At 38.8% G+C, this 22,213-nt stretch overlaps 1 protein-coding gene across 3 annotated transcripts in view; it reads right to left on the bottom strand.

The window, feature by feature from the left end:
* The window catches only part of Wdr72 (WD repeat domain 72), a 172,301-nt gene that overhangs the window by 71,636 nt on the left and 78,452 nt on the right, over positions 1 to 22,213 (bottom strand). For all 3 annotated transcript variants that reach the window (XM_021207686.1, XM_029543846.1, XM_029543845.1), the window contains exons 15-16: positions 3,587 to 4,401; positions 847 to 938 (exon numbers count right to left, since the gene is read on the bottom strand). In XM_021207686.1, coding sequence (XP_021063345.1) covers positions 847 to 938; positions 3,587 to 4,401 — 907 coding nt within the window. The remainder of the gene's footprint in view (positions 1 to 846; positions 939 to 3,586; positions 4,402 to 22,213) is intronic.

Genomic DNA, 22,213 nt, shown 5'->3' with positions numbered 1-22,213 from the left:
GAGAGAGAGAGAGAGAGAGAGAGAGAGAGAGAGAGAGAGAGATGAGGAGGGGCTGGGAGAGGGCTCCCATATAGAGTATAGGAGGCAAGGGTAGGACGAGCTGTGCTTGGGGACCTACTGTAGCCATTCTGGTCATCCTGGTAACATGGAACCTACTGTAACCATTCTGGTCATTCTGCTAACATGGGGACCTACTGTAGCCATTCTGGTCATTCTGCTAACATGGGGACCTACTGTAGCCATTCTGGGCATCCTGGTAACATGGGGACCTACTGTAGCCGTTCTGGTCATTCTGGTAACAAGCACATCAGAGTGAAGGCTCACAGACGGGGTGTGGCCCTGAGTAGTTAGAAGCATCAGACTCTGGATGACTGAAAGAAGAGAAAGTGAGACAATGACCTCAAAGTTCTAGACTGAGCATCAGGACTGAGGGAAAGGACCCTGGGATGCTAAGACTTAGAGAGGCAAAATCGAGATGTATCAGCTATTTGGCATCAAAACATAATCTAAAGGTTGATACGATGACTCAGAAGAATTTAAGGTTGTTGTGCAGATAAAAATAACCTTCTAAAGTAGCTGGAGAACTCCCTGATAGTAGCTTTTGGGAAGCGGGAGGGATAATAAAGTTAATGAATCTTCTAATAAGTCACATGGGACTTTGCTATCCAGCCATTTTATCCACTGAGAAGTCTCAGTTACTGGGGCATCTATGGATGCATAGACCCATGGAAACAATTTATGCATTTTACAATGGTACTTATTGCTACCCAGTTATAGAATAAAGCCATCATTTTATTTTATAGGAAATAGTACACCAGATCATATCTGTATCATTAGCTCTCTTACCATTTTTTAGGTGACCATAGAAGCTTGATATATTCAAGATGTCACTTCCAGGGAATCTCGCCTTGTTGTGTACAGTCTCCAGTTTGAAGGGTCTGTTTGAGGGGAAAAAAGTTTTAAGGTAAAACTTTTAAAGTGTGGCAAACTCTTTGAGAAAATAAACCAAAGATGCATGCTCAAAATTACCTTAGCAAATAGGGGATAGAACACAAATTATTTTGAGCGTTATATTCTACACTTAATTTGTCAACTTTGATCTGCCTACATTCTCAACTGAACTTTCCAATACGAGCTCATCAGAATGAACTGTGGCCCTGTTTTACAGAAGAGGCCCTGGTGCTGTAGAGCAGTGTCTCTGACTGCTGACTGAAGAATCCCTGTGTTGATGTATACCAGGGAACTCCCCCTAGGTACCATCAGGTTCTGTGCTGCCTGTTGTTCCTCACACTGCCAGGGATGCTGTCACAGGCTATTTCTCCAGAATTCAGTACAGTCACATACACCGTTGGTAAAGTCACAGGGACTTCTCAGCCTGCACAACTATAAGTGTTATCAAAATAGACAAATTTGTTGGAAGNATAGGATATATCCTGCAATATACTATTTTGATTTCTCAATAAAACACAGTACTCTGGCTTTTGTAGATCAAATTCGGAAGAGTAGGTATAGAAAAATTCTCATCCTGGCACCTTTATTCCAGAGTTTGTTTGAATGGGTAGTTAATGTCTTGTCTTGTGATGAGGTCTCACTACATAGCCCTGGAACTTCCTAGATAGACCCAAGATCACCCTGCCTTTGCTTTTGTCCCTGATAATGGAGTATTAGGATTAAAGGCATGTGCCNCCCCCCCCCCCAGTATTTTAATAGACACGTTTGAAGCATTGATAGTGTTGTGGTGTCTTTTTAAGACCTTTTAATTATAAGCATGCTGAAAGTCCCTAGACTCTTCCCACAGGACCCCAGGAAGCTTTTCCACGCCAGATTCTGTATTAAGAACAAACCTGTGCTCTGTATCCACTTGATGGGTACATAGGGGTTGGGATGGGGTAGGGTTGAAGAATTTTTAGCATGGATCATTCCTCAGCTTACTTGGTAACTGAGGAGAATGAAGTATAAGCAGGCTAAGTGGCGAGCCGGAAAGCACGCATTGGTGCCACGGCAGACGGACGGCTCTTTCCTAAGTCTTCAGGCTCAAGACTGGTAATATATTTTAAGCATTCATTGTTGCCATGTAAATGTTTGGTAAGAGAAAGGGAAAAGGTTGTTTTTAAGTATGTCTTAATTTTGCTCTTAAGTACGTAAGGTTGGGTGAGATTTGAGTGTTTGAGATGAACCAAAAAAAGTAGAGTCAAATTGTGCATGTGAGACAGAAACTCCCCAAGTCTTTGTTTTCTCCACATCATCACCAGGAAACTGGATATTAAGAGCCTTAGCAGCATTATAGTGTGACGAACACAGAAGCCTATGGGATCTGTCTGGACTCCCACAGACTGGAAGCACTGGAGAGCAGCAGGTCTCCATCCATGACGTATTTGATGACCCAAGCTCTTATCACATACATTGCAGACCTCCCACCCTGCAGCAAGCAGGTTGAATACTGTCCTTGCCCAGCAGCGTGGCCTTGCCTTGTGCTGGTGAGTCTTTCCCTGTCACCCTTTCCACTCACACCACACATTTTGGCCCCTTCCTTTATTCCAGTGGTCCTTATTCGTTTTATGTGTAGGGTTTTTAAAATTTGAATGAACTCCTGCCTCAACCAAAAACCCATTTTCTCTATCTTCTGTAGACCGTAACCTGTGGACATACAGTATTTGGTGAACTGAATTCAATTTAGTGACATTAGAATGAAGAAACTGTAATCATGTATGTGAAGGAATAGCATAGTAACTGCCTTGTATCTAACTATGGGTGCCATCCATTACTGGTGAGCTGTGCCTTCTCTAATGGACAATTATACAGGCTCTATCTGAATATGCAAGCACAAGTTGTGATATGTGTTAAGATATGACATTTCTAGCCACCATAAGCACTTATTTAAGATTCTTTGTTCAAACCTAGTTTACACCCCATTAAATGAACCATAAAATATGTACATGTATATAGATATATGTAAGTACATATGTGTGTATGTATATATGTATATATGTATGTATGTATGCATGCATGTATGTATGTATGTATGAATCCATCTATGCCTTCACTAAATATCTAGGCTTTTCTAGCACATGTGCATACAATGAATATTTTTTTAGTGAACTAATATTATTTCTAAATTTTTTGTGTTTATGTGTATGCTATATGTATGCATGTAGAGACAAGAGGTCAGTGTTGAGTGTCTCCCTTGACCTTATATTTTGAGACAGGGCTCTCACTGACCCCAGAGTTCATTGATTGTGCTAGAATAGCTGGGCATCCAGTTCCAGAGATCTGTCTCCCTCTGCATCCCACACTCAGCATTCATGTGGGTACTGGAGACTCAATCTCGGCTCTTCATTTTTTGCAGGACATGAAGACATTCCGCTAACCTAAATGAATTAATATTAAAACATAGACATACAGTTAACCTCCTACCCGGAGAATTAATAGTAAAATGTTTTTGAGTGGGTTCGAACTTCTAAAGGTTACTGCATCTTTAACACTGTCTCCCAACAGAAGGGAGAAAGATGAAGACAGTTGAACACAGAGAATGATCGTGACAGCCTTAATGTCTGCACGAGAATCACAGTCTCTCTAGCGCATTTACCTGTCGATTTCACAGGCCAAATCCAAAGGCATGTTAACTAACTTATTAACTATAAAGAGTCTGCTCAGTAAGTACACAATAGCATCTGATTGCTGCACAGAGTCACAGCGACTTTCCAGGCCTCGGGGAATTCCAGTCTGGTGCAGAAGAGTGGTTGTGTATTTGTTTGACAAGTCCAAAACTTTTCTGGAGCACAGATTTACCCCTGAGTACTCCTTCATGTCAGTACTACATGCATCCCACCCGGGCAGCATCAGGGAAAAGAGGTCTTCATTTGAGGCAAGTCCCAAAGACACGGGGCCCTGCAGCTTTAAGATGCTGAGATGCCTGGTGCAGAGGCTGTCTAGCTCTTTATCCACTCCCCATGGCAAAATACAAGACAGAAACAATTTTGCCATGTCTATTGTGAGGCTGGCATCGACCTTCCTGGATGGCTTAGGATGCGCCTTTTTGGAGCTCTTCATTTTCTTCTGTCTTTTAATACCATTGTTCTCCTCTGAGAACTTACTGGTGCTGTCCCCAAGGACCAGGCTGTCCCCACCGGGCTTGGTTTGTGCCTCTGTCTGGAGAGAGCTGCACGATGCTTTGTTTCTTCTTATTGTCAGGGTCTTCTTCTCTACTGTGCTCTTGGCTCTCCTTAAGATGTCACCTCCATAGAATGAGCCAGAAGGGTCAACATCACTTAGGGGAGTGGGCAGCAGTAGTTCAAAAAGATTTTCCAGATCAAACAGGAGAACATGGAAGCCAATGTAACTCCATTTTGTTTTCACAGGCAAGACATTGAAAGGTCTTGGGACCGATGAAGCATCAGCAACCTGAGGGGAAGGACATGAGCACATTAGAGTTGTTAATGTGTACTAATGTTCTATGATGCCATTGTGGCAGAAAAAGAAATATTTAGTTATAGTTAAAGATAAGAAATGATGTGACGACTGGTTTTGTTTTAATTACAAAACTCCCTTTCTAAATTGAACACTGAAACTCCCCTTCTAAATTGAAGATTCTGACATTCACTATAAACTTTCTTTCCTCAAAACTTTTTCCCTGAGAAAATTAGAACTAGACCCTCTGGAGAAAAGCAGCACAAGATTAGGGGTCCTTTACAAAATTAAACATTTTATGCACGTGTGTGTGTGTGTGTGTGTGTGTGTGTGTGTGTGTATGCATGCATGCACATGCAAGTGTGTGTGCATGTGTACTTGTGCATGTGCATGTGCATGTGAAGATGCCTACAGAAGTATGAAGAGTATGCCAGATCCCTTGGAACTCAGATGTGAGCCACCATATGGGCACTGGAAAACAAACTCTGGTCCCTTGAAAGAGCATTACATACTGTTAACTGCAGAGACATCTCTCCAGCTCTATGTATGTATGTATGTATGTATGTATGTATGTATGTATGTATGTATGTATTGTATGTATGTATATATGTATGTATGTATCTATCTTTCATCTATCCATCTACCTATCATCTATCTGTCATTTATCAACTATCTATCATTTATCTATCTATCTATCTATCTATCTATCTATCTATCTATCTATCTATCTATCTATCTATCTATCTTTCATCTATCCATTTACCTATTATCTATCTGTCATTTATCTTCTATCTATCTATCTATCTATCTATCTATCTATCTATCTATCTATCTATCTATCTATCTATCTTTCATCTATCCATCTNATCTATCTTTCATCTATCCATCTACCTATTATCTATCTGTCATTTATCATCTATCTATCTATCTATCTATCTATCTATCTATCTATCTATCTATCATCTATCTATCTATCATCTATCTATCTTTCATCTATCCATCTATCTGTCATTTATCAACTATCTATCTATCTATCATCTATCTATCTATCTATCTATCTATCTATCTATCTATCTATCATCTATCTATCATCTATCACATATCTGTCTATCATCTATTCATCTATGCTCTGAATTTAGGATAAACACTAAAAAGGAATGCATCATGGGAGGAAACTCAACAAGCTGCCCCTATTTGGATTCCTGAACAGAGCGCATCTTGGCATCAGGACTGCTTGCTGGAGTTGAAGGTCTCTGGTTAGGATTCCTTCCTTTGCACACCAGTCTTACCTCACATGTATTCTCAGATGATCTACCCAGAGGCACTGACAAATATATATGTCATAGTTATAAAATTCATCAAAAACAGTGTGAAACAATAAAAATGGGAAGGAATACATATCACATTCACAGAAAAGTCAGGAATATGCAAGATCGGTGGTCTCAAGTTCAGAAAGTATGCTGACAATTATAATTTTCCATTTCCTCTTTTTAAAATATTACCTTCTCAAAGAAAATTAAAAAGTTACTAACAGATTTTTTTCAAAATTTACAGTTTTGTAATTTTTAAGCTTTAATTCCCTCTCAATTTTTGCTCTTGGAGTTCACCTGAAATATAGAATGGTCTCCATGTGCTTCTATCCTGACATCCAATTGCCCCAGGGAGTTCTAGGAATTTTCCCTCTGCTCACTGGTCTAATTGTCTGTGACATCAATCAATGTATTTATCACAACTGGACAAGAAATTGTGTGACATTAGGAAAAAATACAAGGCCAACATCAAAGGATGTCAGGTTCCTTTGGTCTCCCTTTTGGCCTTTGAAGCTTTCCTATAAATCAGAGAACTGATGTCAAATTCTACGACACATTTTTCACATATTTAGACCCTGACTAACACCTTTCTAACAGTTTTAATAATTGTTCACATTGACAATTATCTTTATCTGATGAGCACTGCTGACCTTTGCAGTGCTGTGGGTCTTCTCTTTCCCTTTTGTTCTCCCTCTCTCTTTTTCTTGCTAGAAGTTTTTCAATGTTGATATTCTTCTTAAAGAATCAACTTCTAAGTTTGTTTAGCCTCTCAATGGAATAATGTTTTTCTTGAAAGACAGTTTTGCTGAGCATACTGTTTGAGCCTTTCTCAGAGCATTTTGAAGGCATTATTCTGTAGACTCTGGCTCCCTTTCTTGTCTTAGAGAAGTCAGCTGCTGGTTTAACTGTTACCCTCCCCCATCCTCGTGTGTGTGTGTGTGTGTGTGTGTGTGTGTGTGTGTTATGTCATTTGTCATTAATATCCTGATGTGTACATATGCTTTAAATTCCAGTTGACCCATTCACAATTGTGTTTAAGGCTATATTTTTTCCTTTTCTCGCCCTGAACATGCTTATTTTATATGTTGCCCTGCTTTTGGATTTTGTCCCTGACTCCCTGGTTCTTTGTATGAATTTGACTGCAGGTGACTGTATGAGATGCTGTCAGGAGGGGCCCTGGAGGCACAGGGTGAGGACACATTCCTCAGGAGAAAACTCTAGCTTGTGACTGGTCACATGCTTGGTTGTCACCCACAGGACACTGTAAAACATTTAACTTTTTCATCCCCTGCATGCATTATGAATTCTGACTCCTACATCAGAGTGTACAATTCCTTGTCAAAACTATTTCCCTCCATTCATCTAAGTTGGAGACCAACAAAGGCACAGAATTGTATTTTCTCATTTATTTGTGAAACACATAGTCAGCTTTGGTCCACATTTTTCCTGCGTGTGCAGTTTCTCAGGGATGATGGACATGGGCCGTTATCAACATCTCATCCTGGCATGGATTGGTCCCTTCACTCTAATTGCCTGTGGAGTGGTTAAAATTGGCCTAAGTTCCCAGGGACACAACCACCCTTTCAGCTTTCTTTGTAATCTCCTGGAATCATATTCCCAGTTTGATTTTGGCTTCCTTAAGTTTCTTATTAATTAAGATAAGCATTCTATCTAGATATTTTAAATTTTTGTATTATTTTTAGAGACTTTAGTAGGACTAATGTTTAAGATACTGCTTACAAATGGACAGAAATTGGGTTGGTGAGAGAAATATTTTTTTAAATCAGTTTTCATAGAGAAAATGAATACTTTCATACACCATATAACCAATACACACGGTATCTGCTGCATGGAAAGCAGCTGGTATTATATATTAAAAGTCTTAAAAATGTTATACTCCATTTAACATTGAAATTATTTAAAACTAATTTATCCTGCAAGACAGTTTCAAATAAACACAAAGTCATATAAAAACAATGCATAGCACAAAAATGTTTTATGTTCAGAAGCTTCACAATAAATGGTCTATGACATAATTTGTCTAAATACATCGGGGTATACTCCTAGGAACTGTTATGTGTCTGTTAAGGTTATACCAAACATGATATCACATCAAGAGACCTGCAAACGTTGCATATAGTATTTAAATATGTAATCCCAATTATAAAGTTATGAATATATTAACATCTTTTGTATGTTTTTACATTTTCTACAGAATTCTATGCTTTATGATACTAAACAACAAATTCTTTTAAAACAGCCATCAGTGTTGCCAAAGAAAACAGTGCTAATTGATGAGGCTTTCACATGATTTGAGCTTATGAGTCCCCCTGCCCCAAGGCCATGTGACAGGGCTTGATTCTGAGTTTACTGCACTGTTTGGAGGACCCTGAAGCACCTGAAGCAAGATTACTGGCATGTTCACCAAAATGGGGCATTGCTACTCTGACCCTCACTTCTCTTTCTCTTTGTTTCCTGTATGCTAGATGCTGACTGTGTTTGTTCTACCAAGCCCTCCTTCTCCACAATCATATTTTACCAAAGGCCTGAAATCAACAGGGCCAGCTGACCATAGAATATCAAAAACAGTCAACAAAAAGGACCTTCTGTGTTTATAAACTGTGTGTCCCAGACACTTTGTCATATAAAAGAAAGCAGACTAACATAATACACAGCTTCTAGCAGAGCACCTTAATAAAAGTTTAAGAACAAAACTTAAGAGGCAGATAAGCAAAGGCTAGGAGTTTACACACAAATTAATTAGTAAATGATCCCTACATTAGGGCATAAAAATGAACAGATGAAATTAAAGCACGCAGGAGATACTTTTTAAACCTGGAGTCATTCATCCCCACATATACACATATACACACCATGACACACAAATAAAGACCTCCTCATGCTCCTCCTACTCACACAAGCACAAAAAGAATATTCAACTTAAAACCCAATAAACAATAAATAAAGCCAGAACACTATTCCTATTGTGACTGCTAAGTATACTGTTATTGTTGGTGATTTCAAATGCAGCCATTAAGCCCTGTTCTTACAGTTCCCTTAATCCCACGTCTAACTTCCATCTGACCAGGGAAAGTCACTTAAGAAACTGTCCCCTAAGTGAAAGACTAATGTCTCTAAATACCAGCCCATTTAAGTCCCTAATTACAGTTCAGTCAAAAGTTGCTCTGCCAAAATTTCCTCAGGTCCGTGGGCTCCTGTCCACTCCATGCCTCACTCAGAAAGCTCTCTCTCTCCTGGTCCTGCTAATCTCAAGTATAATATTTAATATTTAGTATTTCTTTTTGAGGTTTTTCAGATCACAAATTTGAAATTGTAGGAGGCAAAAGAGTTTGATTAATCTACTTCCACGGACTACTAATAAATACTTGTTTTGTATCCCTTATATAAATACACAAACATCTAAAACAAATCAACATATTCTTGCTTGGTTAAAAAATTCTTTGAAGTAGAATCACAAAATTACGAGACAGGGATATCTTTAAAGCTGAGGTGAAGCTGTTAGATGGTGCAGCAAATGCAGGTGACACTAATTATTCAGTCATCATATCAGGTACTATCACGCAAACAGGAAATGTACATGGGTGGGTTTCAGTTAGAAATATTTAATAACTATCTTAGTTTCATTTCTGTTGCTGGGATTAAAAACCCTGAGTAATTTAGAGGAGAAAGGGTACGTTTCTGCTTACAATCCCGGGTCATAGTTCATCACTGTGATTAGTCAAGGCAGATCCTTCAAACAGCTAATCACATCACACCCACAGGTAAGAGAGAGAAAATAAAGGAGTACATGTTCACTTGCATGTGTTCTTACATAGCTTGAGATTCTCCTGCCTAGGGAATGTGCCGCCCGTAGTGGGCTGGGTCTTCCCATGTCAATTAACTTAAGACAATATATGGCCACAGACAAACTTAATGTAGACAGTTTCTCATGACACTCTCTACCCAGGTGATTCTAGAAGAGTGGTTCTTAACTTTCCTAATGCCACAACCCTTAGTGTAATTCCTCATGTTATGGTGATGAACAGTCATAAAATTATTTCATTGCTACTTAATACCTGTAATTTTGTCACTGTTATGAATTGTAACATAACTATCTTATATTCAGGATATCTGATTTTGAAAATGCCAAGCTGACTAGCAAACTGACACACCATCCATTTTCTTATGACTTAAATGGCAATCTTTATACAGTTTGTCATTGTACTATTTCTTTACTAACTGTAAGAACCCCTTTATAAATATGATAGAAGTCTACTGGGTATCTTACTAAGATGTTTCCAGTTGGTCATTAGACTTTCAAATTGTACCACAGTTCTGTTATGTACTTAAAATAGTTTTAAACATAAAAAAATAAATATTTTAATGTACCTTCTTAATGTACCTCTTTAAGGGTCTTAAGACCCTTAGAACACAACTACTAAAGCTGCTACTACATTGTATACTTTTATAGAAATCTGTGTGGAAAACTTGAGTTTCTAAGTATTTTTGTGGCAGATAGGTATATAATTTTTATATTTTAAATAAAATGACAATGAATTATACAAAAGCCACTTGTGAAGATTCCCCTGTTGATTTCACATGCCTTCTTTTCCAAAGAACAAGCTTGATTTATTTATTGGGCTCTTTTTTATTTATTCGACATGTCTAGTTATCAGTGCTTGAGTGAACACAAACCTCATAGCTTTGTCAACCACGGCATGTATTAGATGGATGGGTAGGGAGAGAGATGGGCAGGTTCTCATCTACCGTTCTGATGTTTGCTTTCTTCTTGGATTAATTCCTTTTTTATCATTTCTAGAACTTTATAGTGCGATCCTTAAGTTCCTAAATCCAACCAATGAGACTTTGAAATTTTTCAATATTAAATACACTGAGAGACAGCTCAGTGGTTAAGAGCACTGGCTGCCCTTCCAAAGCCTTAGTTCCCAGCACCCACATTACAGCTTACAGTGTCAGTAATTTTGGTCTGGTGCCCTTTTGCCTCTGCAGGTACGGCATGCACACAGCACATATATGCACATACATACGTGCAAGCAAACACTTAAACACATAAAATAAACATAAATCTTTAAAATAAATAAATAAGGAAATGTATGTACCTGTGAGTATAAACATCTTTAAAAAACTATGTTTTCCTTTGGGATTACATATTTTCATTACATCAATAGCCTTTCTATTTTAAGTGGTATTTAAATATAGTTTTGTATGAGACCCTTACATGCTTATCTATTACCTTCTCATTTTCTGTATTTATGGCTATTTATAATTGAATGATAGGTTTTCAAATTGGTAATATTTTCCTTTAAGTTATATTTTTCTCCAACTGCTTTGCTAAACATTTTTTACTAGATCATTTGATTTATTAATATTTAGCAGGATGCCCATCATTAATATTTGAATAAAGGTAGGTTGGATCTTTCTTTGCATTTGGTTCTCTTTATTAAATATTGATATTTGCTTTAAAAATCTAATGTAAAAACTCTAAATAACAGCAGAATAGTAAAAATGGTATCATTTTCATTTGGGCTGATAATCACTGCTTTAAAATCATTTGATTCACATATTGTGACATACAGTGGATAACTCGGGAGGGATGCTTTTTCTACTTCTGCTATGGAAGTACCATTCACCTTTAATTACTAATTAGATGTTATTTTGTAATCCTATCAGGCAAATGAAGTAATATTGAATTTTTTAGAAAGGACTTAGCATCAAAATGCAGTACAAACTTGTAATGACTACATAATATTCCAGACCCTCCCAAGTAATTTCTCCCATTAAAGATTTTTCCAAAGAGTAGAATTTATAGGTGTGGTTATAACTCTACCCAGAGCAGATATTTGTGTGTGTGTTTTGTTTGGTTTGGTTTCATAGATAGATAGATAGATAGATAGATAGATAGATAGATAGATAGATAGATATAGTGTGTGTGCATGTCTGTCTGTGTGTGTGTGTGTGTGTGTGTGTGTGTGTGTGTGTGTGTATGCATTGTCTCAACACACAGTGATGGCTGGTCTTCAGTTAGCCATTCTCTTGTTTTCACTACCCAAATACTGAAACTGTAGATGTGCACCTTCACACTAGGCTACCAATTATTATTTTAAATGTTTATGAGTGCTTGCTTGTAATTATGTGCACCATGTACAGGACGTTCCCTTATAAGCCAAGACAGGGCATCACTGGAGATACAGATGGGTGTGCACCATCATGCCAGTGCTTGGAATCAAACCCTGGGTCCTCTGTAAGAGCAAACAGTGCTTTTAACCGTTGAGTGATCTCTCTGTTCTAGCATAAGATTGCTATTGTAAACTAAAGGACTGTTTGAATCTAAAGCAATTTACTGGTCAGAACCAGCATTTGAACACAGTCTAAATTCCATATTGAAAGAAACAAATATCCTGTCACCTTACAAATTTCTGTCTTGTACTCTTTAAATCATCACATCCGCGGCTTAATCGCATACTGCTGTGGTCTAAAGAGCTAGCCAGGTTTTGTTGTTGCTTTTCTTCCTCTCCATAAATGTCAGAGCCTTCTCTATTCTGTCAAGCACTCACTCCTAAAATTCAGCCTTGGTCCATTAGTGATGTATGAAAACCAATACTGCTATACTGTGTTTTGGAAAGTCTTAAATGACATAGAAACCATGCCTGAAAAAGTCAACTTAATGTACATGTTACTGACATGATATCCAGGAAAAGGAAAGCCCATTCCACTCCCCACCCCACCCCCAAATACATCAAAGCATTAACTGATTTCATACACAGAAGCACATAAAAATTTCATGGCAAGTCCAGTTGAGATGCTGTTTCACCTGTCTCACCTTGTCTCTGAAGGCTCTTTACCTCTGGGATCCACCTGGTTCTCGGAACTCAGCTATCTCCCTTAAACTATACATTTCCAGGAGCTGCTGAAGAGCCCCACGTTGACTCCCCTCTCTTCACCCTTTTCCTAAGACTAATCACTTTCGCTGGCATGATGGACATTCCTGACGATCAGGTGCCCTGTTGTAGGTTTCAGTGCTTTTTAAAAATCAGACTCTAAGCTATAAAACACAAGTCAGGAGGTATTCCTAATAAATATAGTAAGAAATAACATTTATCCAATGTCAAACAATTCCATGCAATTTTCACTTTGGAGTCATGTGTTCTAAAAATATAGATTTGATACAGATATTGGCTATAGAATGCCTTTGTCCACAAAGATTAATGACACAGGGCATAATGAATGCCTGGTCTCCATCTCAATAGCAAATCAATTAATAAATTGGTTAGTGAATGCATGTACTAATAACAACTAAATGTTTACCAAGCAGACTTTTACTAAGCAAATCTCAAGCAATCCCTTACAAGGCATAAAGGCACACTGTGTGAGATTTTCATGCATCTATTCTCACAAAGGTGATGCCATTAGCCTGCAAATCTCAGGGAAGAGTTGCTTCCAAAGCCTACACACCATGCTCTCTTAATTTGATGGGACCAAGCTGGGGCACACTTCCTATCAGACTTTTTTTGAGGCAATCATGCAATGTTGAGAACCTGACCCACCTACAAATTCCTGCTAGTAAAAGGTTATATTCAGTCTGCGTCTTTCTTGCTTTTGGCCTATGTAGGTCTACCTTCAGAATAATATTACTTGTTCTATGTCAATTTTACAGAAACTAGAGATAATCTGTATGGAGAGAGCCTTAGCCGAGAAAATATTTTCCTAAGATCAGGCTTTAGGTAAGCCTGTAGCATGTTTTCTTAATTAGTGATAGAAGAGAAGGTGATGCAGAATATTTGTAAACCCCAAGACTGTATACTAGAAAGACCTGTCTCTAGTTGTGCGGTGTGCCTCCGCCCTTGCACACGCCTTTAATGAGTGTTGCTGGATAATTGACCACACTGTGAGATGATATACTGGACAGACCTTTTTCTGGTTGTGGTGTGGCTCAGGCCTAGCACACACCTTTAATGCAAGAACTTTCTATTTATTGTAAACAAAATTGAATAGAGTCAACCATAGGTCAAGAGTCAGAGCAAGCAACCAGTTGACAGGGAGTGAACACAGGGAAACCATAAAGAGTGAGAGGAAATCAGGAGGGCAAATAGAGAGATGCACACGAAGTACAGAGGAGGAACATTCAGTTGGAAGATTTTTTAAAAGCCATGTGGAGAAGAACTGTTTTTTTCCTTCTGGAATGTTGGCTGAGGAGGATGCATGTCTGTAGTTGTGTGAATCTAGAAAGAGAGAACATAATATACTTTTCAACAATGCACCAATTCAAAATTAACTGCAATGACACTTCCATGGAAAATTACATAACACAGGATTTAATTTACCTATGCAAGCTAAATGTATGAACAGCAACTTTAACCATTTAAAATGTACATAGTTATAAACATTTTATATGCAACCAGCATTCTAGCTGTATAATCAAAGTCAAATTTAAGTCTTGGGTATAATCCCAAGTGATAATTTAATAGTAAGTTAATATAATTATCTTTAGGATAAATTTCTTTTGTAATTTGAGGAAAAGAGGGTATTGCCAGCCATGAAATGAAGTGATTCTTGCTGCAACACACAGATTTGAGGAAGTTCCAAGTGCTTATGTTTATATATTTTAACTTGCTTTTAATAGTGACACTATTTTACTACACACAAACACAAGCTGAAAGCATAAATTATGCCTCACATTTAGCATTGTGAATTTAAAGTAAGGTTTATTTTACCATGTTTGTGCTAGCAATTTGGAAAGTCTCTTTAGTGGCCATTTCTTGGCATTATAATATTCAACTTAAGACCTTTTTATAGGGGCTGGAGACATGGCTTAATGGTTAAGAGCACTTGTGGCTCTTTGAGCAGACCTGAGTTGGATCCCCCATATCCACATGGTGGCTCATAACTGTCTGTAACTCCACTTCTCTGTAGGCACACACCTGGCACACAGACAGACCCTCCTGTGGGCAAAATATTCATACACATAAAATAAGTAAACCTTAAAAAAGATACTTTTATTTTAAAAAATAGCTCTCCAAAAGAGTTATTTATATTTCTTTGGAAGTACTGTTTTTATTGTCAGAAACTGGTATCACTTTTAAAGGAACTTTTAAAGATCAATTGCTAAATTTAAAAGGTCAGCAAAGGGTTTTACTCCTCCTGAACCAAATACATTTATAACAAATAAGTTGAGTTCACAGGACACCATAGTGGCAGGTGGGGGCATGCTGCTGTTGAAGAGCTTATCTTACAAAGATGAAAAATCTGGGGCCCATCACTGGGCCAACAGCAGTGAATGCCATCTACGTGTCACTCAAACAATAAGGTGCAAATGAAAGTGTCAGCCATCCTTTGAGACAGTCGGAGCCCTAGGTTACTGTTGTTGCTGGCAGTAAAATCATCTGGATCCATCTGGTCAGGTGGAGGGCAGCCTGACTAGCTGGGGGAACAAACAAAGAGGAAAGGCTTCACTCTGCTGCTGATGCACAGGGAGCATGGGGAACCGAGCCCACGGCAAAGGCAATATTATCCAACTAATGGCATGGGCAATCACCAGCCACCGTGCATCCCAGGTACCAGCAGGGCATCCATTTTCAGTTAAGTGCTACGGTACATTTCTCCTTGCTATCACCACTGCAGGGGTAACGCAACTCAGCACTCGAGACCCACTGCCTGGTAATAAATTACTATATTGGACACTTTTTGTTTTCTTTCGCCAATGACTTCCCTGTGTAACCTCACTATCATTACCAATTAAAAGACAGCCTGCTTCAGCCAACTGTATCTCACGATGTATCAGCTCTGATGCTCCAATTGCCTTGGCCCGTTCCTCGGGGTCAAGAGGCCCCTTTGACCTTTCTCTACTAAGTCTTCCTGACCACTCACTGTTGCAGCAATCTCAGCTGAACAGATGGACACTTTCTGTGACACTATAAAGCTTAGAATATAAAGATAAATGAAATTGTGTCTCAGGCTTCAAACTGTTTTATGAGCCTGTTCTACAAAACCCCCAGTTTAAAAGTCTATAATCTTACCCCAGCTAATAGAAAGAATGGCTTGTTTCTTTTTAAATTGCCTATATAATTTAAGTCTTAGAAATGGTAGAAATCTATAAGATGCTGAGTTGACTATATTTCCAATTAATATAACAGCTAATTTTGAAATATAAGGCACTGTTTTCTATGCCTATTGTTTTCATTAATGGTGGACGGAAGATGTCACACCACAGTAAAGTGTCAGTGCAAAATGCAGGATGCATATTCTAATTTGCCTCTTGCATAATTTTTCTTTTGCTGTGTCACTGACTTTCTTAAAAATGACTAGTATTTTTGCTTCTACGAACATACAAGGAAAACTAATAAATATTCTCTTTACTGTGACTTTTTGACATGTTCATGTGAGTTTACCATCATGGTTATTTGAATATTTTTAAATTGATGGCTTAACTTTGGGCTATATTTTGATATATTTTCCTTCACTTAGAGGCTATCTCCCTTAAATAAAATGAGTATGTTATTTATTGTTCAGATCAGACTACTTTTTAGAGTGAAATAGTGAGCCATTCATAATCACATTGGAACCAAAGCCGTGAGCCATGACTGTGTCAGCCAACCTGGATGCATTCCCACTTAAACTCAGATGTGTTCAGCCATTAATTTACTTATGAAGAATAATGCATGTTTCTACGTTACTCATAAAATGTGACTGATGGCTGGGAAGATGTCTCTGTGTGTAAAGCACTTTCAACAGAAACACAAAGACCTGAGTTTGGAATCCGAGTACCCGTATAAAAACCAGGCGTGGTTGTATGGACTTGTAGCTCAAGAGCTGGGGCAGTGCAGAGAGAGGCAGAACCCACGTGCTTGCTGGCCAGTCAGTCCAACCAAAACCGAAGGAAACCCAGCCAGTCTAGTCAAAGCTTCAGGTTCAGTGACCCTGTCTCAGAAAAAAAAAAGGTGGAGAGCAATTCAGGCAGATACTCCCAACCAATCTCTCATTTCCATATGTGTGTACACATACATGAATAACTTAAAAATTAATCCTTACTATGTATGAATAATTTTAAGAACTGAAAAAGTATTTTCTTCTAAATGTTTGGGTTAGTGAGTCTGGAGAGAAGGTTCAGAGTTAGGAGAACTGTCTGCTCTCACTCTTGCAGAGGACGTGGGTTCAATTCCCAGTATTCACAAGGCAATTCACCACTGTCTATAACTCCAGTTCCAGATCTGACACCCTGTTCTAGCCTCTGTGTAATGGTTTGTATATGCTCAGCCCAGGGAGAGGCACAGTTGGAATAGGTGTCTTACTGTGAATGTGGGCTTTAAGACCCTTATCCTAGCTGCCTGGAAGCCAGCATTCTGCTAGCAGCCTTCAGAAGATGTAGAACTCTCAGCTCCTCCTGCACCATGCCTGCCTGAATGCTGCCATGTTCCGGCCTTGATGATAATGGACTGAACATCTGAACCTGTAAGCCAGACCCAATTAAATGTTATTCTTATAAAGAGTTGCCTTGGTCATGGTGTCTGTCACAGCAGTAAAACCCTAACTAAGACAGTAGAGACCAGGCACACAGAGACAAGACACCATGCACATAAAAACAAAAATAAGTCACACTTGCAAGGCTGAAATTTTGCTTCCATTCTTAACCACTTCAGATTTGTGTTTAAAAGAAAAACGAACCGATGGCCCAATAAAAAGAATATAACTGAATAATTTGAATTTTTTATTTCTACATTTTGTATTTCTAAAATTTATGCCGCCAGTGTCCTGTTGTATCTCTAATATCTCAGTAGTCAACAAAACTTATTAATGGAAGTAAATATCAACAAAGTAAATTAGAAATAATAATGTGTACATGCAATGGATTTATTTTGATGTTTGTTTCTTTTATTAGGCTGGAGATTGAAAATAGCACTTAGTGTATGCTGGGAAAATGATCTACTACTAAGCTACATCCTACTTTCCATTTATGGTTTATTTAAAGGCAAAAAGGTACTCACTATTTTTCAACAACCTTTGAATACCAAGGTAAGGGAGAGCTTTAGAAGGGAAGAGAAAGAGAAGCAAAATCACCAAGGGTAGCCGGGCACGGTGGCGCACGCCTTAATCCTAGCACTCGGGAGGCAGAGGACTCTGAGTTCGAGGCCAGCCTGGTCTACAGAGTGAGTTCCAGGACAGCCAGATCTATACAGAGAAACCCTGTATTGAAAAACAAACAAACAAGCAAACAAACAAACAAACAAATTCACCAAGAGGCCAGGGGGAATGCAAGAGGCCAGGGGGAATGTCTGGGGCTCCTTTCAGGGGATTAGCAGGTTAAAGAAAAAAATTGGGGAACAAATCCACTCACCAGACATGCAGAGAAAAACTAAAACACAAACAACAACCCTTGCATCCTCACCTCTGGGTTGAGAGTGTCCAGCCCTCAGGTTTCAATATCAGAAAAACTTCTGAGGTAATGCCTCTCTGGAGCGAAAGCCTTTCTCTTCAGGGAAAGGCTCTAGAATCTTTTTTTTTTTTCATTATTATAGTTTTTAATGAAGAGAAATGTTTAAAATTGTAGAGGAAAAATGGAGACGGGATGGCAAAATCTTAGCAGCAAAGTGGTTAAACAAACTGAAAATATTAATGCACAAACATTAAAATATTAAAGCATGTACATTGCATATAAAATACAGTATAGAACCAGGAGATGCACTATAGTGACTAGTGCTTAACAGAAAAAAAAAGATTAATTGTGTTCTTCTCAGAAGTATATACACAGTTCATTTCCATGGCATTTCCTATATTGCCAGCAAGTTATATTCTTTATTTATTCGCACTAGATAGAATCTTAGAAATAAGCATGTGCCTGGTCGCTGGGATGTCTTTAAGTCTTAAAGTCCCCAGCCAACTGCTTCCGCTGACTCCTTAGCCTGCTAGCTGTATAATGAGCAAAGGGCAGACTGGTGCTAACAGGAAACAAGTAACAGACTGAGGATGTTTTAGCTAATGAGATTTGGGCTCTTATCCAATTTGGTATCAATAGATGGATGAAAAGACAGACAGACACAAGACAGCCAAGAGAGGCCTGGCGGCAAATTCAAACTCACACAGACTTTTATTCAACTCAACACTGAAGGGTCCTAGTGGGAATGAGAGACCACTGTGCTCATGAGCACACAAAGAAAGAATACTTTATGCTTCCTTTAAAAATTACACAAGAATCCAAAGCCACTCTTCCTACAACTGTTGGAATAGATGTTTTATCAGTTTGTTCTGTAGTTTGTAATAAAATAAGTGGTATGCTACTGACATATATATATATATTAAAAAAAAAAAAAAACTCTTGTTAAGGAGCTTTTTTTTTTTTTTTGGTTTTTCGAGACAGGGTTTCTCTGTATAGCTCTGTCTGTCCTGGAACTCACTTTGTAGACCAGGCTGGCCTCGAACTCAGAAATCCGCTTGCCTCTGCCTCCCAAGTGCTGGGATTAAAGGCGTGTGCACCACCACGCCCGGCTAAGGAGCTCAATCTTAAGTGGCAAAATAGATACTTGTCTCAGGCACTCTCCTTAAACAGTGACTGTTTCCTTTGATTTCTTTTTACCTCTTGCTCAGTATATCATTGTCAATTAAGATGACAAGCATGTATTGCTGAATTACTGGGAACCCAGCCTCTAGGGATGAGCTCTAATTAAAAAGTATATGCTATGTGCACGCTGATGGGGCTTACTCCAAACACCTTCTCTTCCAAACATGACATGTTTAGTCAGTGGCATCACAGTAACACTTTATAAATGCCAGCCCAATAAGTTGATAATTGGCCAAAAGATCAGGAAGGGTGTAGGTCTAGGCAGGAAAAAAAACAAAAGCCAACTAGATCTGGTTTACCACTGAATAGAACAAGAGACAATATTTTTTACTAAGTGCTTCTTTTCTTTGGAGTGGCAAGTGTATATTTATATAAAGATCTGACACTGAAGAGATGCTGTTAAAATCAGGAACCACTACTACTCTAGCTGACTGGTTCAACTCAGGTGTTCTGACCTAAACTCCCATCTAAGCTGACTGTTTAAAACTGGCTTCTCTAGGCTTCTAACTGAATTGCTTGGCCTTATACTAACTTGGGCAATATGTTCTAATCTTCTGGTTCCTTCTTTTCTGGCCTCAACTGCCTCTACTGATCTGCACTGAACTGCATGAACTTATGAACAAACTCAACTCCCTTGCACTGTACTGCACTGCACTGCACTTCACTGTATACTCCCAACTGACTGACTCACTTCCACTGCACAGAGCTCAACAAACTGAACAAGACTGACTGAATTCCACTCACTCTGTGATCCTCTTAAATAGCTTCTTTCCTGTGCTGTTCTTCTGAGAGTTGGGCGTGTCTTATCCTTCCAATCTTTCTCTGATTTGTCACTTTGTCTATCTATTGATTAGATGGCCTGGCTTGGAATTAAAGGTGTGTAATAAGGACATTTCTATATTCTAGCCAGAAAAATTTATAAGTGTATAAGTTGTCTGCATTCTACCTGAATCATACAGACCTAGAAGGTCTTTAGATGTGATCAGAGCATTCATGTTGCTGGATTAAAATTTCTCTACAGCAAGAGTACGAAGAAATCAATCCTAGTATACTGCAATTCAAAAGCAAATGAGAACAATACTCATATTCCTGAGATTATTAAAACTGGTAGAGGATCACTGAGATGGCCCAACAGATAAAGACACTTATTATCAACTGATGACCTGATATGGATACCTGGGATCAACATGGTAGAAGGAGACAACTAGCTCCCACAAATTGTCTTCTGATCTCCAGACATGTGTTGTGGCAGAGTCATATGCACACACACACACACACACACACACACACACACACACACACACATTAAATGTTAGAAAAAAGGGAGGATAACTGCATAACCTAGGAATTCCACATCTAGATACTGACCAAAAGATCAAAACCAAGATTTCAAAGAGGCATGAAGGTCCAGTGGAGTGTTATTCATAACAACAGAGATGAGAAAATCTAGATTTCACTGACAGATGAAAGGATGAAGAAAAAACATTTTAAATGGCTATGACAAAATAATATTCATCCCTAGAAGGAAATTCTGCAACAGATGACTGAACAAAACAAAACAAAAATTTCCCCAAAAACAAAGACCTCATGGACATGATGCTGAATAACAAAAGCCAAACAGAAAGAACATGGCGTGGTTGTTCTTAAAAGAGACCTAAAACAATCACCTCCACAGAATTCAGGTGTAAAGTTGTGATAGCCTAAAGCTGGAGTAGGATAAGCTATTAATCAATGGGACGTAAAGTTTTATCCCAGCAAACTGAATAAGCTCTAGGATCCACTGCTAAGCATTTTGTCTACATAGCCTTACTCGGTAGTAATTAGTAATGAGTGCAACAAAAGGACACGCCCAGATTCTAAAACTACCTGTATAGACAGCTATTTGTCATTGCTCCTTACTATGTAGATACTAACTCAGTGGTTAAGGGCAGTAGCTGCACTTCCAGAGGACCAGGGAGTTGAGTGCTTAGAATGAATTTTCCTAAAGGTATGAAGTGATGGATGCAAATGGTAGATCCTTCTCTGGTTGTTTTCATATCTCATTAACACCTGCCCTAGCTCCACATTTATATTCTTATCTTTTAGACTTGTTCCCCACAGCAAAATGTTACTTATCTATCAAGATTTATGGCTGTTATGACCTGTGCTCTAGAGAGCATAGGCCCTTCCATGGCCCAGGTTGGCTCCTGTATCACCTCAGATCTGACTTTACAATCTCTGTCCATCATTTCATAGCTTTAGCTAAATTCATAATAAACAGTCAACTCCCTGGTCCTCTGGAAGAACAGCTACTGCTCTTAACCAACGGATCATCTTTCCAGCCCCTGGTCTTTTCTTTTAAGTTATAGTTTATCTCTTTTCTCTGTATGTAATCTGTGTGAGTCCGGGCTCCTGTTGAAATTCCTAGTGTCTATGGTGTGGGGCACACAGTAGAAATTCAATGAGTATCTGAAGAATGAGTTTTCTGCCTTACTGACCCCACTACAAAGTGTATACAACACATATACCAGGGAGTTTAAGGCCTACTTGGGAGAGTAGTATAAATACTTACAAGTAATTAGGCAATGCATTGGCAATTCAAAAGTGAGTTGACATGTGCTTACTAACCAGGTAGAATTTGAGAAGGCAAAGAGGATAACAGAACAAATGGCCTTCGCTAGGAAGAGGCATGTAAGGACTAGAATCAGCAATGCCACCATACAGAAAAGTGTCGGCCTCCTGAAAATTACTGAGCAGCCTCATCCCCTAGATCTCAGTGGAGTACTAAGAGACAATGAAGAAAAGGAAACCCTGTAAGGCTTGACGTCTCCCAAGACTCTGAATCTATCCAAAGAGCAATCTGCAAGTATTTAAAGTGGTACATACCAGTGTAGTCAGCTCTCCCTCCCCCTCTCCCTCTCCCTCTCCCTCTCCCTCCCCCTCTCCC

Source organism: Mus pahari, chromosome 10 (assembly GCF_900095145.1).
Source record: "Mus pahari chromosome 10, PAHARI_EIJ_v1.1, whole genome shotgun sequence".
NCBI classification, from domain to species: Eukaryota; Metazoa; Chordata; class Mammalia; order Rodentia; family Muridae; genus Mus; species Mus pahari.
The sequence above is the reverse complement of the archived record's forward strand: the minus strand, read 5'-3'. Positions and strand labels throughout refer to the sequence as shown.